Here is an 11,701-nt window from a genome sequence, read left to right as displayed (position 1 = left end):
CTGTTCCATATATGTATTTTCCGGTCACTCCGTCCAAGCGATCACATGGGCACCAACAGGAGAGAAAGCAACGTTAACACTGCCCTAATCACGCCGGCAACGTCGGGACATGGTTGGGCCTGACCGAGACCCTATCATACACGTCAGACACCTCTGCAACTTGACATGTACCCATAAATATACTGCAACGGTTTATAACGCCCATTTACCCACACGATCTACCGCGGGAGTAGGAGCGGTTTGGCCGCCAAGTTAGATATGTTGTAAAAAGTAAGACGCGCGCCGTCCACGCACATGCGCCATTAAAAACAGCGCCTTCGCCTGCGCACAAGGAAAGCAATCGTTATCACAACCCACTTCAGTACGATAGCCCGACTTAAGAACGCCTCGCGTTCAGCTGGTGACGCTGCGTGATACAAGTTGTGACCGTCAGCAGCCGCAAGACCCGCCACTGGCGCTCACCACGGGACCGTCATGAGCGACGTCTGTCACCTGCGCAACCAGTCGCATTACCCGCCGGGCTCTAACGTTCAGCGGAGCGCAGCGCCCGCCACCCATGCCGCACCACAGCCCCTGACTCACGCCCCACGCAGGGGCCTCGCCGCCCGCGCGGTGAGGCGGGGTCGCCAGCTGACCGGCGCCATCGTCCGTCGCCTGGGGCGGGGGCGGGGACGGGGGCCGGCGCCGGCAGCGACCCCAACTCCAGCTCAGTTCTCGGAGCCGCGGGACCGGCCGCGCTGGTAGCCCATGACGCCGGCCACCACGGTGCCAACGATGCCGGCCAGCGCCACTAGGCCGACGGCCACGCCCGTGTCCACCGATTCCTCCTCCTGCTGCTGTTGCTGCTGGGCGTAGGCGCCCGCATCTGGGGGGGGGGGGGGGGGGGCAGACAGGCGGCTGGTCAGCGGCAGTGGCGTGTGCTGCCGCCGTGTTGTAGGGGAACGACGGTACGGACGGTTCTACGGCCGCGGTAGAACACAGCGCTGCAGACGGGCATGCAAGACCGGCTGTCACATTCTTATGTTTAAGAGTCCTTATTGACGAAGCCACCACACCCACACCGAGCCAACCAGCATGGCGAGCCCCGAATAACCCGAGCCAGTTGGTGAAGAGGGCGCCGGGTGACCTGCGCCATCAACGTGACACTGCTGCCTCTCTTAGCAGTGGGTTAAAAATGTCAACTGTTGAAAACAAGCTGTGCGAGTATCGCAACGCCCATTTTCAAAGGCATGGACTCCCTTCCTAGCAGCTTATGCGTCACTCAGCCTTGCCATGCACTGGACATCGATATCTAACCGACACCGCGGGTCCGCCACCGCACCCGCGGCAGGCAACCGCGCCAGCCAGCGGCGGCGGCAGGCACTGACCGTGCCGGGGCGGCAGCGCCGGCCGGGCCGCCTGCTCCGGAGCGTCATTAGGCCGTGGGTTACACGGACACTTGAGCCGGTGCGCGGCCAGCACCTCGAGCGGCATCGTCTGATCGCAGCCTTCCGACTTGAAGTCGCAGGAGATTACCAGCCTGCGGACGGCACGGCGCGCCGTCAGCAGCCCGCTGCGGACATGGCCGCTCTGCCGGCTCGCGCGGCACGGGAGTCACGGCTGCCGCGGGACGTCGCGCTCAGATGGCTCAGGAGCCGTTGGGGGACCGCTGTGAGTCAGCGACCTGTTCTCAACGAGCGAGGGCTCTGACAGTCGGTGTAGAACAAAGCTAGTCACACCGGCATTGATCCATAGTTTTCAAACTAATCCGGCTGAGTGTTTGTGATGCAGAGGAAACGCACAACACTTGCAAATTAGTCGGCTGCATTGCTTCCTTCCTTGCTTTAAGAACGCCTCCTTATAAGGGCAGCTTGGTTGGGGACCGCAGGATCAGGCGGAGGCGGCCAGAGTGCGGCATAACACCGCCGGGCACACGCAGCCAGCCGCCGGCCCCACAGACCGCTGGTGGTCCAGCACACTCCGCCAGTCACGAGGCCCGGAACACCTGCTCAGCCGTGGTCAGCCGACGACGCTGGCCAGCCGCACGTACAGACACGTACAGACCCGTACAGACACGTGCCGTGAGGTGGCAATCTCAGCCATCTGCCATGACAACACGCCAATCCTGGTCCCTGGTGCAGATCACGTGGTCTCACCTGCCCAGCTGGTTGATGAGCATACGGCTCGGCTGGCACAGCTGATTTGCGTTGATATGCACACGGTCAAGGGGGCAGCGGCGACGAAATCTCAGCCACTCCTTTATGCACCGCTCACAAAAGCTGTGCTCACACGGCGTCTGGGAACAACAGAAAATAACAAGTTTTCAACGCCTATTAATGGATCAAACCAATGTCATGACGTCGTGCAACGAAATCAGCGACCATAGTACCTTCTGCCTTCTCCTTAAAACTATTCTCATCTCCCTCTTTGCCATCCCTACATTGAAAACAAGCAGTGCATATCCATAAAAATAGACCAACCCAATTCAGTCAGACCGCTAGGATCTTCTACAGGATACGATAAAGGTTTGGTGTCTACCTTGATGAAGACAATCACGTTAAGACCAGGAGAACATTTCCACACAAAGGGTAAATATAGGAAAATAAATATTGACTCGCCATGACAGTCGATGCCGTAGTGTTCTTTGGGCAGCATTTGGGCAGCATTTTGGGCTTTGGGCAGCAGCATTGGGCAGCCTCCTAGGCAGCATTGGAAGGGCGCACATGCTCCCTTATCGAATTGTTGCATCAATATCCATGTACAGCAATATGGGCAATTAGCAATTTAGAATGAGGTTCTTCTAACCAATACATATGTTTTCATATCCAGCAACGGATCTCTCAATCCTAAAAAAGGGTTTCTTATGCCAGAAAAGGGCTCTTCCATGCACAGAGGGGCCTCCTGGTTCAGGGCATGATCATTCTGATTCACAGAGGGAGCCACCAAATCCAGCAAAGGGCCTCGTTATCCCAACACGGGAAATTCTGATCCGGAAATATGGATATTTGATACGCAGGCCGTAACCACGCGGATGTATTGGCTCCTCGTGCATCCCCTGGGATGTCGGGCACTCGGCCTGGTTTTGTGCAGCCCTTGTACTAATGGTACAGGGGATTCACGATGATGGGATGGGACCGTTCCTTGCATTGAGATCTGTAACGACCGTAGCAGAAAAACATTGGGAGTCAGCACTTGGCTCATGCCAAGTTTGCTTCCACCTGCAAATTGTATCATTTGCCCCACTTGCGTTTTGAGGAATTGCTCACTTTTGCTGTGCTAGCAGAGATTTCATTTCCACCACATCATGCTTTCAAATTTTCATCAGGACTGGATGATAATGAAGCGGTTGAATTTTAAAGGGCACCTTTCGAATGTTTCGCGCTATGCACGCGGGTAGGATTACAATCGACATTCACACGTGATTTACGATGTCACGGATATTCGGTTATTGCTGTAAGGGGACAGTCGCGGGAACGAGGCCGGCTTCATCTTCAGCTTTGGCAAGCCGCAGTTTTCCTTCAATAGCTTCGGGTTCCGTTTTGGCTTTGACGACTGGCGTTGGTATTCTGCCCTTTTTAACACGCGCCCGGGTGGCCGGTTGGATACCCTTCGCTTGGGTGGGGATTAATTGCCCCCCCCCCCCCCCCGGAGATCTCAGGAACTAAGAGAGCTGGTGACACCAAATTCACAGGGAGTGTTGGCCAATACGTGAACTCACTTAGGACGAATTTTGATATTTCAGGGTCATGATCTTTGGGTCAAATAAGGTCAAGCAAGGTTTAACTCCGGGTTGGTCTTAAGAGTGCCGCCAATACCTAAATACCTGTTCTAAGCAAAAGGGCATACGTTTATTTAAGGTCAGTGACCTTGTTTGACCTTTCGAAGGTCATCGCCACCAAAATCATACAAGGCCGTTTCGAGTCTTGCATTTGAATAAGCGACACAGATTACGCTAGGCAGTATGTTCCTAAAAACATAATGTTGACCCGGGTCATTTTAGGTCCGTGACCCATTCTGAAGTTTTAAAAAGTTCATGGAAAATGCATAGTGCGGTTCCTATCATTCACTAACTCGAAATAAGCGCCAGAAGCTACTCCACGCAGCAAGCCCTCGAGTAATGAAGGAGGTTGCTTCTGACCTTGGTTTGACCTTCACACCTCGCCGCAGGTAAATGGGGTTTGTTCATTCAATGGTTGTGCTGCCTAAGAAGGTATCTCCGAGATGTATGACCCCGTCTAACACTCGGTTGTTGCATCAGATTGAACGATTCCCTGGGAATTGACTTCGCTGAATCGCTGGCCGGACTTTGATCTGCCGTAGGTCAGTTACTTTACAAGATCCGTCTAAACTTTTAATACGAAACGATCCGCTATCCAACTGTCTACAGCTATGCAAAATCTAGCGCGGCTACGCCGCGTCGTTCGGAAATTATTCCCGGAAACCTTCGAGAAGGGGGGGGGGGTCAAATTGACCCCCTCCCCCTACTCGAGCGCGTGTAAACACCAGGCTTAGACCTTGGTTTCAGACAATGTTTAAAGGGAATATTCCACATTCGCGAGACATAGAAGCGAGCACTAGCTATGACAAAATAAGCTCACTTACAATTATTGTTTTACCTCTAGGTGGAAAAGGCTGCTCTACACAACACAAGTTGATGAGGTCCCACCCCAGGCTGCGCGGGAATGCTTTTTCAGCTGTCAGCCATCTTTTAAAACCCATCAACCTGTCTCTCGCCAGCAAAATTTTCCCAGATAGCTGGAAGACGGCATGTGTCGTACCGGTTCCGAAGTCAGGCTATTCGGCTGTACCGTCCAACAATAGGCCGATATCTCTACTCGGTGCGCTCCCTAAGATCTAAGAAAAGGAAGCTTGCACACAGGTAACGAAATATTTGAACGCGACAGCGCTGCTGCATCCACCCCAGTATCCCTGCAGGTCACACCACTCGACCGAGGATGCCGTGCTCGCCGCAGTCGAACGCCTGGTCACCAACACCGACGACGGTCCTGTATGGTGTCGGCAACGACGATCGATTTGTCAAAGGCGCTTGATAGTGTCGACGACAACGTTCTCCTCACCAAGCTGTCTTGGTATGGCGTTACCGATGTGGGATGGTTCAGGAGGCATTTGAGTGGTCGAGAGCAGGTGGTGCGTGGAGGACGACTCACTCTCCCCACGTCCTGCGGTGTACCCCAGGGCTCGATCAGCGGCTCAACTTTGTTCATTTTGTTCAGCAACGATCTATATGGATACTTGACTCATGGCTGCCGCATCTCCTACGCAGACGACGCCATGCACGTGGACTGTGCCCCCCCCCCCCTCACCCCCGACGGACCGGGTCTCGTCGATCTCAAAGTGGGACTGAGACTTACCATGCGTGAGCTTTAGATCTGGTTCAATGCCAGTTCTCTCCAAATAAACGAAACAAAAACTAGCCGGGTCAAAACTAAGTTCTAAGTCAGCTGACTTCCACTTTAAAGTAAACGGTTGGACTGTGCAAGCCTCAAGTAGCATCCAAATTCTCGGCGTCACAGTTGACCCCGGTCCGTCACGGGGTGCCCATGTCTCGAGTGCCATAAACAAAATGCAATGGCATCCTCGTTTATCCCTATAAATTTCGTACTTGCTTTACTTCAGATCTTCCAAAATCATCATCCAGGCGTACGCATTCCCTCATATGACAAATTGCCTTTGCGTGTGGGGTGAGGCGAACAGAAGTCAACTACACAAAATTTTAAAAAATCAGCTTTGCTGTAAGAGCAATTGCCGGCTCCAAAAAGCACCATCATATAACTCCAGCTTTAAATAAAAAACAAAAATTAAATAAAAATATATCTTAAAAAAGTCACCATTTTGACCTCCAAAAACCACATAAACACTTTGGGGCATTGCAGCCAAGTCCAGGTACAGAAACTGCCGGGCAGATCGCTTTAAAACATTCGCCACAAAAAGAGCACATACAACTGCATCACCGTTCTGAAACTGGTGACTTCAGGTCGCCATCTGCACCTTAAAAAAACGCATAAACCACTTTAGGGCATTGCAGCCAAGCTAAAGCCACGAAATCGCTCAGCCGATCTGCCTGGAATATTTACCACAAGAACGAGCACATACGATTTTACTAGCCGTTCTAACACTGGTCATCTCAGGTTCCCGTCTTCACCTTCAAAAACTGCCCAAACCACTTTAGGACATTTTAGTCAAATCCAAGCACAGAAACTACTCAATAGATCTACCTGGAACCTTTACCTTAAGAAAGAACACAAATAATTACGTCAGCTGTTCTGAAAATGGTGACCCAAGGTCACCAAGGTGACCTCATGACATAATCTTCATCTTGGCTGCAATACCCAGTGGTTTATGCCGTTTTTAAAGGTGAAGACCTGAGGTCATCAGTTTTAAAACGGCTGGTGAAATCAGCCGTTTTAAAACTGCTTTCATCAGCGCGCACGCTTCTGTTTGGCAAAAACTACGAAATAGAAGTTTGCGCGGGAACAAGCCAAATAATGTTGTCTCTGTTGAACAGATCAAGACTAGGAATCCCCGCGCTTGATGTGCTTGGATAGAAGCTAAAAAATCCTGCAGAAGGGAAGAAGTCAGTCAAGTAAAATGCATTTTAAAGCATTCGTTGTTGTTTGTTTTTTAATACAGCGGAGCTCATTTTCAACAAAAAAATCATAGGTCTCTGAAAAATGAGACGACAGGGAACTTCATGGGCTTGATAATCCCGCGGGTACCCATATAGAAAGGGAGCGGTTGGGGTTTCTTCAAAATTTTAGAAATGACAGGTTAAGCCACGAGTATGGGTACTGACTTTACGAGGTACTATTTAGATGGCTCAAGTCAATACTCCACGTTATTACCGTTTACGCTTGTTTTCGTCATTATTAGCTCCATGCGCGTTGTTTTTCTCTTTATTAACGGAAAACAGAAGCTTGTACGTGCACTACATATTTCGTTTTCAATATTTGACCCCAACCCTTCGATAAGATGTACTTCTTACATCAGTATCCGCCCGGTCCTGCTCTCTAACGTCACCCGAACTTAGGCGCGGCTGCTGCCACATGTCACAGGGCATCCCAGTCAGATGTGAACGGCACACGTGAAAAGTGACTCAAATCAAGCTCGCCACTGCCAAATAAAAGGGGGCAGCGAACGCTCGAAACAGCCTCGTTATCGGGAAGGACGGAAACTTCCCTGAACCTTTCCATACTGTAAGAAGTTGCGTATGGCAAAACAAAATTAAACAGGTGGGTTAAGTGTAGGTGGTACTGATGAGGAGTGGGTAACGAGCTGGTGTAGGCGTCGGCTGGGGGACTTCACGGGTTGGGTAAACCCACAGATGCCCGCGTGATGGGGATAAGAGGGTGGGTTCGTGTGGATTTGGGGAAAAAATGTGTACTGGTATGAGTGACTTGACTAAAAATCGGACTGATCCTCTAGAAAATACTACACAACGTTACTGTTTGCATTTCATGAACAGATAATTAGCTCTATTTACACCACTTTTGCAATTCCTGATACAACAGAATACGGTCGGATGTCGCTGTTCCTGGAAGCTTTCCATAATGCATCACACTCAACACGTGGAAAAATGCAAACGAGTGGGTGACAGGTGGCACAGCTGGTCAGGACTGGTGAAGGGCCGAGAATGTGCACAGCCATATGGGCAAATGGTGCGCTGGGTTATCACCCGCGAAGTCATCTAGTGTGGGCACAGCCCAGAAGTGCCGGATAAATTTGGCAAAACCTTACCCGTGAATTCCTCCACTCTACATGTGCCTTGGCAGCGCCACATATCCTTTTCCTCCAAATTTCCCGGAATTTCGGCACCTAATCGAAAGTATTTCCAAAACTAAAATACATTTCTCAGGGTTTCAACTGTTATTTTTCGAGCATATGTACCAACAAATTGCACTCGCAATGTGTGTATCAATCAAAAACACTTCATCTAGTCAGGTTAGACATGCCAGCATTTTTTCTTTTCTGGTGGGCGTCTGAACACGACAAATAATGCAACCATCTGTACCAAATTCGTAAAAACAGTCCTCGCGATAACCATGCAAGCGAACGCCGTCCAATTTGGAAACGGACGCAAAGCTGTGGAGCCGGCAGAACCCCCGGCAGAACGCCGTCGCCACCCATGCTTACCAACAGTAATTACAGTGGAGAGCTTAATGCAAACATCCCTGGACCCATCGTGATCTGAACTAACGTGACCTTGTAAAAATGTAGGTGTGGCCGGGGATGGGCGCCAACAGTCACAGTGTCACATGAGCAGCGGTAACAAGGGCCAGTGTCTTCACAACCATGTTTTATCTCTGCATGCATTAGTGTTATTTTGGAATGTATGTAAAATTCGACACTTCAACTGACATAGAAGGCTTCCTAATCAGAGCGCATCAATGAAACTGGTGAAAGGAAGGCTGAAGATATAGGTGGATGTGCCACCATCCACATGATGGTGACACATACATATCTGTACCTCAAGTGTTCATACACTTCACAATCACATTGGTGGGGTTAGGGCTCACACAACAAACAATGCTTAGCAGGGGCACTTAAACACGAATCTATGCAACTGAAAGGCTCAACTGAAGCTAAAGCACACAACAAACAACTGGGTGCGGGAGTACTAAGCCCAAAATGTGGCTTTACTAACCTCAGCAGGATTTTCTAAAACACACATGCAGATTGAACAAATCAAGTCTTTATCAATGTCAGAAGACACAAATCTTGCTATTTCATAGCCCATCTCTTGCTTTTATCTCTGTCACCCTCTTTTCCTCTTCCACCACAAGTTTGTCTTGAGGCTCAGGTGCTTATCTGGCAAGAAAAATCCCAATTCAGCAGAAGTTAAACATGTGATCACACATTTGCAACAGCTGAGATTGAAATGGCAGCACTCAATTTCAACAGGATTATGAGTGTCTTTCAATAATTATGCATGAGCTGCCAAAACTGAGATGAGCTGTTTGGATAAATGGTATGATGCCTGCTTGGTGCATCGACACAAATGCTGGTTCTGTGTACCATTCATTGCACACTTTGCCTGACTTGGCTCTGCTGTAGGGCTATTTATACCAGAAAACTGCCCAAAAATAATCAGAGCTAGGGTTTAATTTTTCAGGTCCTTAACAGCATTAGCAAAACCATCAAAATTTTATGTCTTTCCATGCAGCCCAATTAATACTGCAAAACACCAGCAACCCACTTCCTGGAACGTAAAAAGAAAACTATGCATTGACCAAAAGGAGATTTAAAATTTAACTACCACCCAGGCAGAGGTGATACAAGAAACCAAATGTTGGAACCACATAGTTTAGCTGAAAAAACTGCTATTGTTAACTAAATAAAATGGGCCTGTTCCAGTCACTAATCTGACCTCCTCAAAGCTTCTTCAAATAAGACATGACAGTTGTAATAGCCTTATTCCCCACAGAAAAATCAGGAGAATGAAAAGGTTGACATGTTGACATTTTGGCAGCATGTCTTATCAAAACAACCAATTTTTGCCTGAACATCAACACAGCTTTATCCCAATTGTCCCAGTTTTTCTATGAGGACTAAGACTATTATTACTCTCTTACCTATATGTCTTATGTTCCTCACAAAGACCTCAAGCAACTGGTCCAAACTAATCTGATTATTTCAGCAGCCCCTCCAACCTACTACAAGATCCTCAAATCCTCTAGCAAGCACCCTCCAGCCTTCTCTGAAATAAAAGGAGGATGGATTTCCAGAGGGGTTTAGATGAGGCGGTCAGGGTGTACTTTCCTACCTAACATTAGAAAAAATCACTGTACACCATTTGTCGTGTTTAAGGCAGGACATACGTAAATAATCTCAAAACAGGTAGAATCATGCTCCTACCTTCAAATTTCAATAACTTTGATGGCGGGCCCCCCGAGCGCCGCACGCACCGCACCGCCTGGACTCCCCAGCGCCGTTTCTGTGTTGCCGTTGTGTAAATACAATATTTCTGCTTACCAAGAACAGGCTATGGTACACATCCGGGGCACAGTTCATTCATATGCTTTTTTGCCTCCATTTGTTGCCACAGAACAGGAACAGAGGATAGGAGTGCAAAATGATGTAAAAGGATTAATTTTGAGTCATTTCATAGTATTGATGTGCAAATTATTATAATTTACTATAAATATCTAGCTTTGAATGAATCTTTTTTTGAAAAACTCATCCATCAAGGTTATTTGCCTTCAGCACCCAAAAGCTGTTTGGTTAAGCTGTGTGCAGACAGCTGTTAACTATTTCAGCATCACCCCGTGCCAGTGCAGCAGATTTCAGAACTTCAACCTTCTCCAACTTTTTCTCATCCCGTTTTAAGATCAGTGATGGGAACAGACCCAGTGACTTTCACATGGCCCATTGGTTGTTACCCCATCTTCCCGTACCCTTTCACATCAAAGAGGTCCAAAAACTTTAAAACAGAAAACCATAGCAATGGGTTGACACTTTCCAGGCTGTCCCCCACAAACTCCAAGGTCCTTTGGAGTGCAGTCACCTGCTGGCTTACGCTGTTCACTCAGGGCAACCGAACACTGCTGGCGGTCTGGTCGGTGCTGCTCACTGCGCTTGGAAAAAAGACCGCGGGTATTCCCAACGATGGCCAAACACTGGGATGGACTAAACTGCTGAGTAAACCTGCTGTTATAGGACCTTGCTGTTAACAGCCCCATGCTCCGAGCCTATTGCACTGATTGACATTAAACCTTCACCATTCGATGCTGCTTGATCGATAACGTATTCTCAAAGAACATGGTGACCTTGGGTCAGTTCAAAGGTTACCAAAATGCAACAAACCGGAAAAATAGGTTTGCAGACAACCCCATGCCCCGAACCTATAGCACCAATTGTTATGAAACCTTCACCATTCGATGCGCCATAGTCGGTATGTTAATCTGTTAAGAACATGGCGGCCTTGGATCAGGTCAAATCTCACCAAAAACCGAAAAACCACCCAAATTGCCTGCATGCTCCTAGCCTATCCCAGCCAGCATTCCCAAATGGGACCCACATGGGCTAAACGTGGGGTAACTGGGTCAATGCGGGCATGGGCTACAGGTTGGCTTTTAGCTGGGCTCCAGCTGGGTCCCATATGGGACGCCCACATTGTTTCATATGTTTTATGCACCAGAACTGTTCGTGCCTTGTACTTTTCCGTTGGAATTTATCACGTCAAGAAGGAATAACTCAGCAGGAGGGAATGCTGGCATTGGTGGGATCCATGTGGGCCATATGTGGGTAAGCTGGGCTCATGTCAACTTGGGCTCCCGGTGGGCTGGTATCTAGGCTTAATCTGGGGCTCAGATGGGCTGCCCATATGTTACATGCGCAATCAAGTTGCCACACACACAATATTGATGTGTATACTAATCGTTTTGATTGTCTGGGTTTATCACATCGTGTACAATTATTCTAAATCATGGGACTGCTGCCTGGACTGGGGTCCGCATGGGCTAAGCACGGGCTAGCTGGGCTCATGTCCATGTAGGTCGCAGGCGGGCTGGTATGTAGGCTCCATCTGGTGCCCAGATGGGCTGCCCATACGCTACTATATTTGGTGCAGGCGCATTAGGCTTGTTACCTTATGCTCCCGCGATGGATCTTTCCTTATCATACACAAATGAGTACATAAAAAGGAGAGCAGCATGGGTTAGGTCTCATATGGGATGTATGTGGGTACGTTGGGCTCATGTCAACA

At 49.1% G+C, this 11,701-nt stretch overlaps 1 protein-coding gene across 5 annotated transcripts; it reads right to left on the bottom strand.

Moving 5' to 3' along the window:
• LOC119110709 (E3 ubiquitin-protein ligase NRDP1) lies at positions 1–10,563 on the bottom strand. 5 transcript variants are annotated; one of them, XM_037234614.1, is made up of 5 exons: positions 10,502–10,563; positions 8,642–8,805; positions 2,136–2,275; positions 1,368–1,519; positions 1–865 (listed from the first exon to the last, which is right to left on the bottom strand). In XM_037234614.1, exons 2-5 carry the CDS (start codon positions 8,732–8,734, stop codon positions 708–710), a joined length of 543 nt encoding a protein of 180 aa, XP_037090509.1. In that variant the 5' UTR covers positions 8,735–8,805; positions 10,502–10,563; the 3' UTR covers positions 1–707. The 5 variants fall into 5 exon arrangements, with proteins under 5 accessions (XP_037090509.1, XP_037090513.1, XP_037090511.1 ...); XM_037234618.1 differs by having other exon boundaries at positions 10,523–10,561; XM_037234616.1 differs by having other exon boundaries at positions 10,514–10,558.
• Between the last annotated feature and the right edge of the window lie 1,138 nt (positions 10,564–11,701).

Source organism: Pollicipes pollicipes, unplaced genomic scaffold (assembly GCF_011947565.3).
Source record: "Pollicipes pollicipes isolate AB1234 unplaced genomic scaffold, Ppol_2.1 Scaffold_7231;HRSCAF=8579_pilon_pilon_pilon, whole genome shotgun sequence".
Lineage (NCBI taxonomy): Eukaryota > Metazoa > Arthropoda > Thecostraca > Pollicipedomorpha > Pollicipedidae > Pollicipes > Pollicipes pollicipes.
Note: the sequence above shows the minus strand (reverse complement) of the source record. Positions and strands in the feature narration are given on the sequence as shown.

What these genes read in the sequence shown, in the direction of transcription:
- LOC119110709 (XM_037234614.1), bottom strand. Translation starts at nt 8,734, where the DNA reads ATGGGCTATGAAATAGCAAGATTTGTGTCTTCTGACATTGATAAAGAC. An exon ending in CTCATCAACCAGCTGGGCAG is followed by an intron (nt 1,520 to 2,135) that starts GTGAGACCACGT and finishes TGCCGTCCGCAG; the next exon opens with GCTGGTAATCTCCTGCGACT. An exon ending in GGCGCTGCCGCCCCGGCACG is followed by an intron (nt 866 to 1,367) that starts GTCAGTGCCTGC and finishes CCCCCCCCCCAG; the next exon opens with ATGCGGGCGCCTACGCCCAG.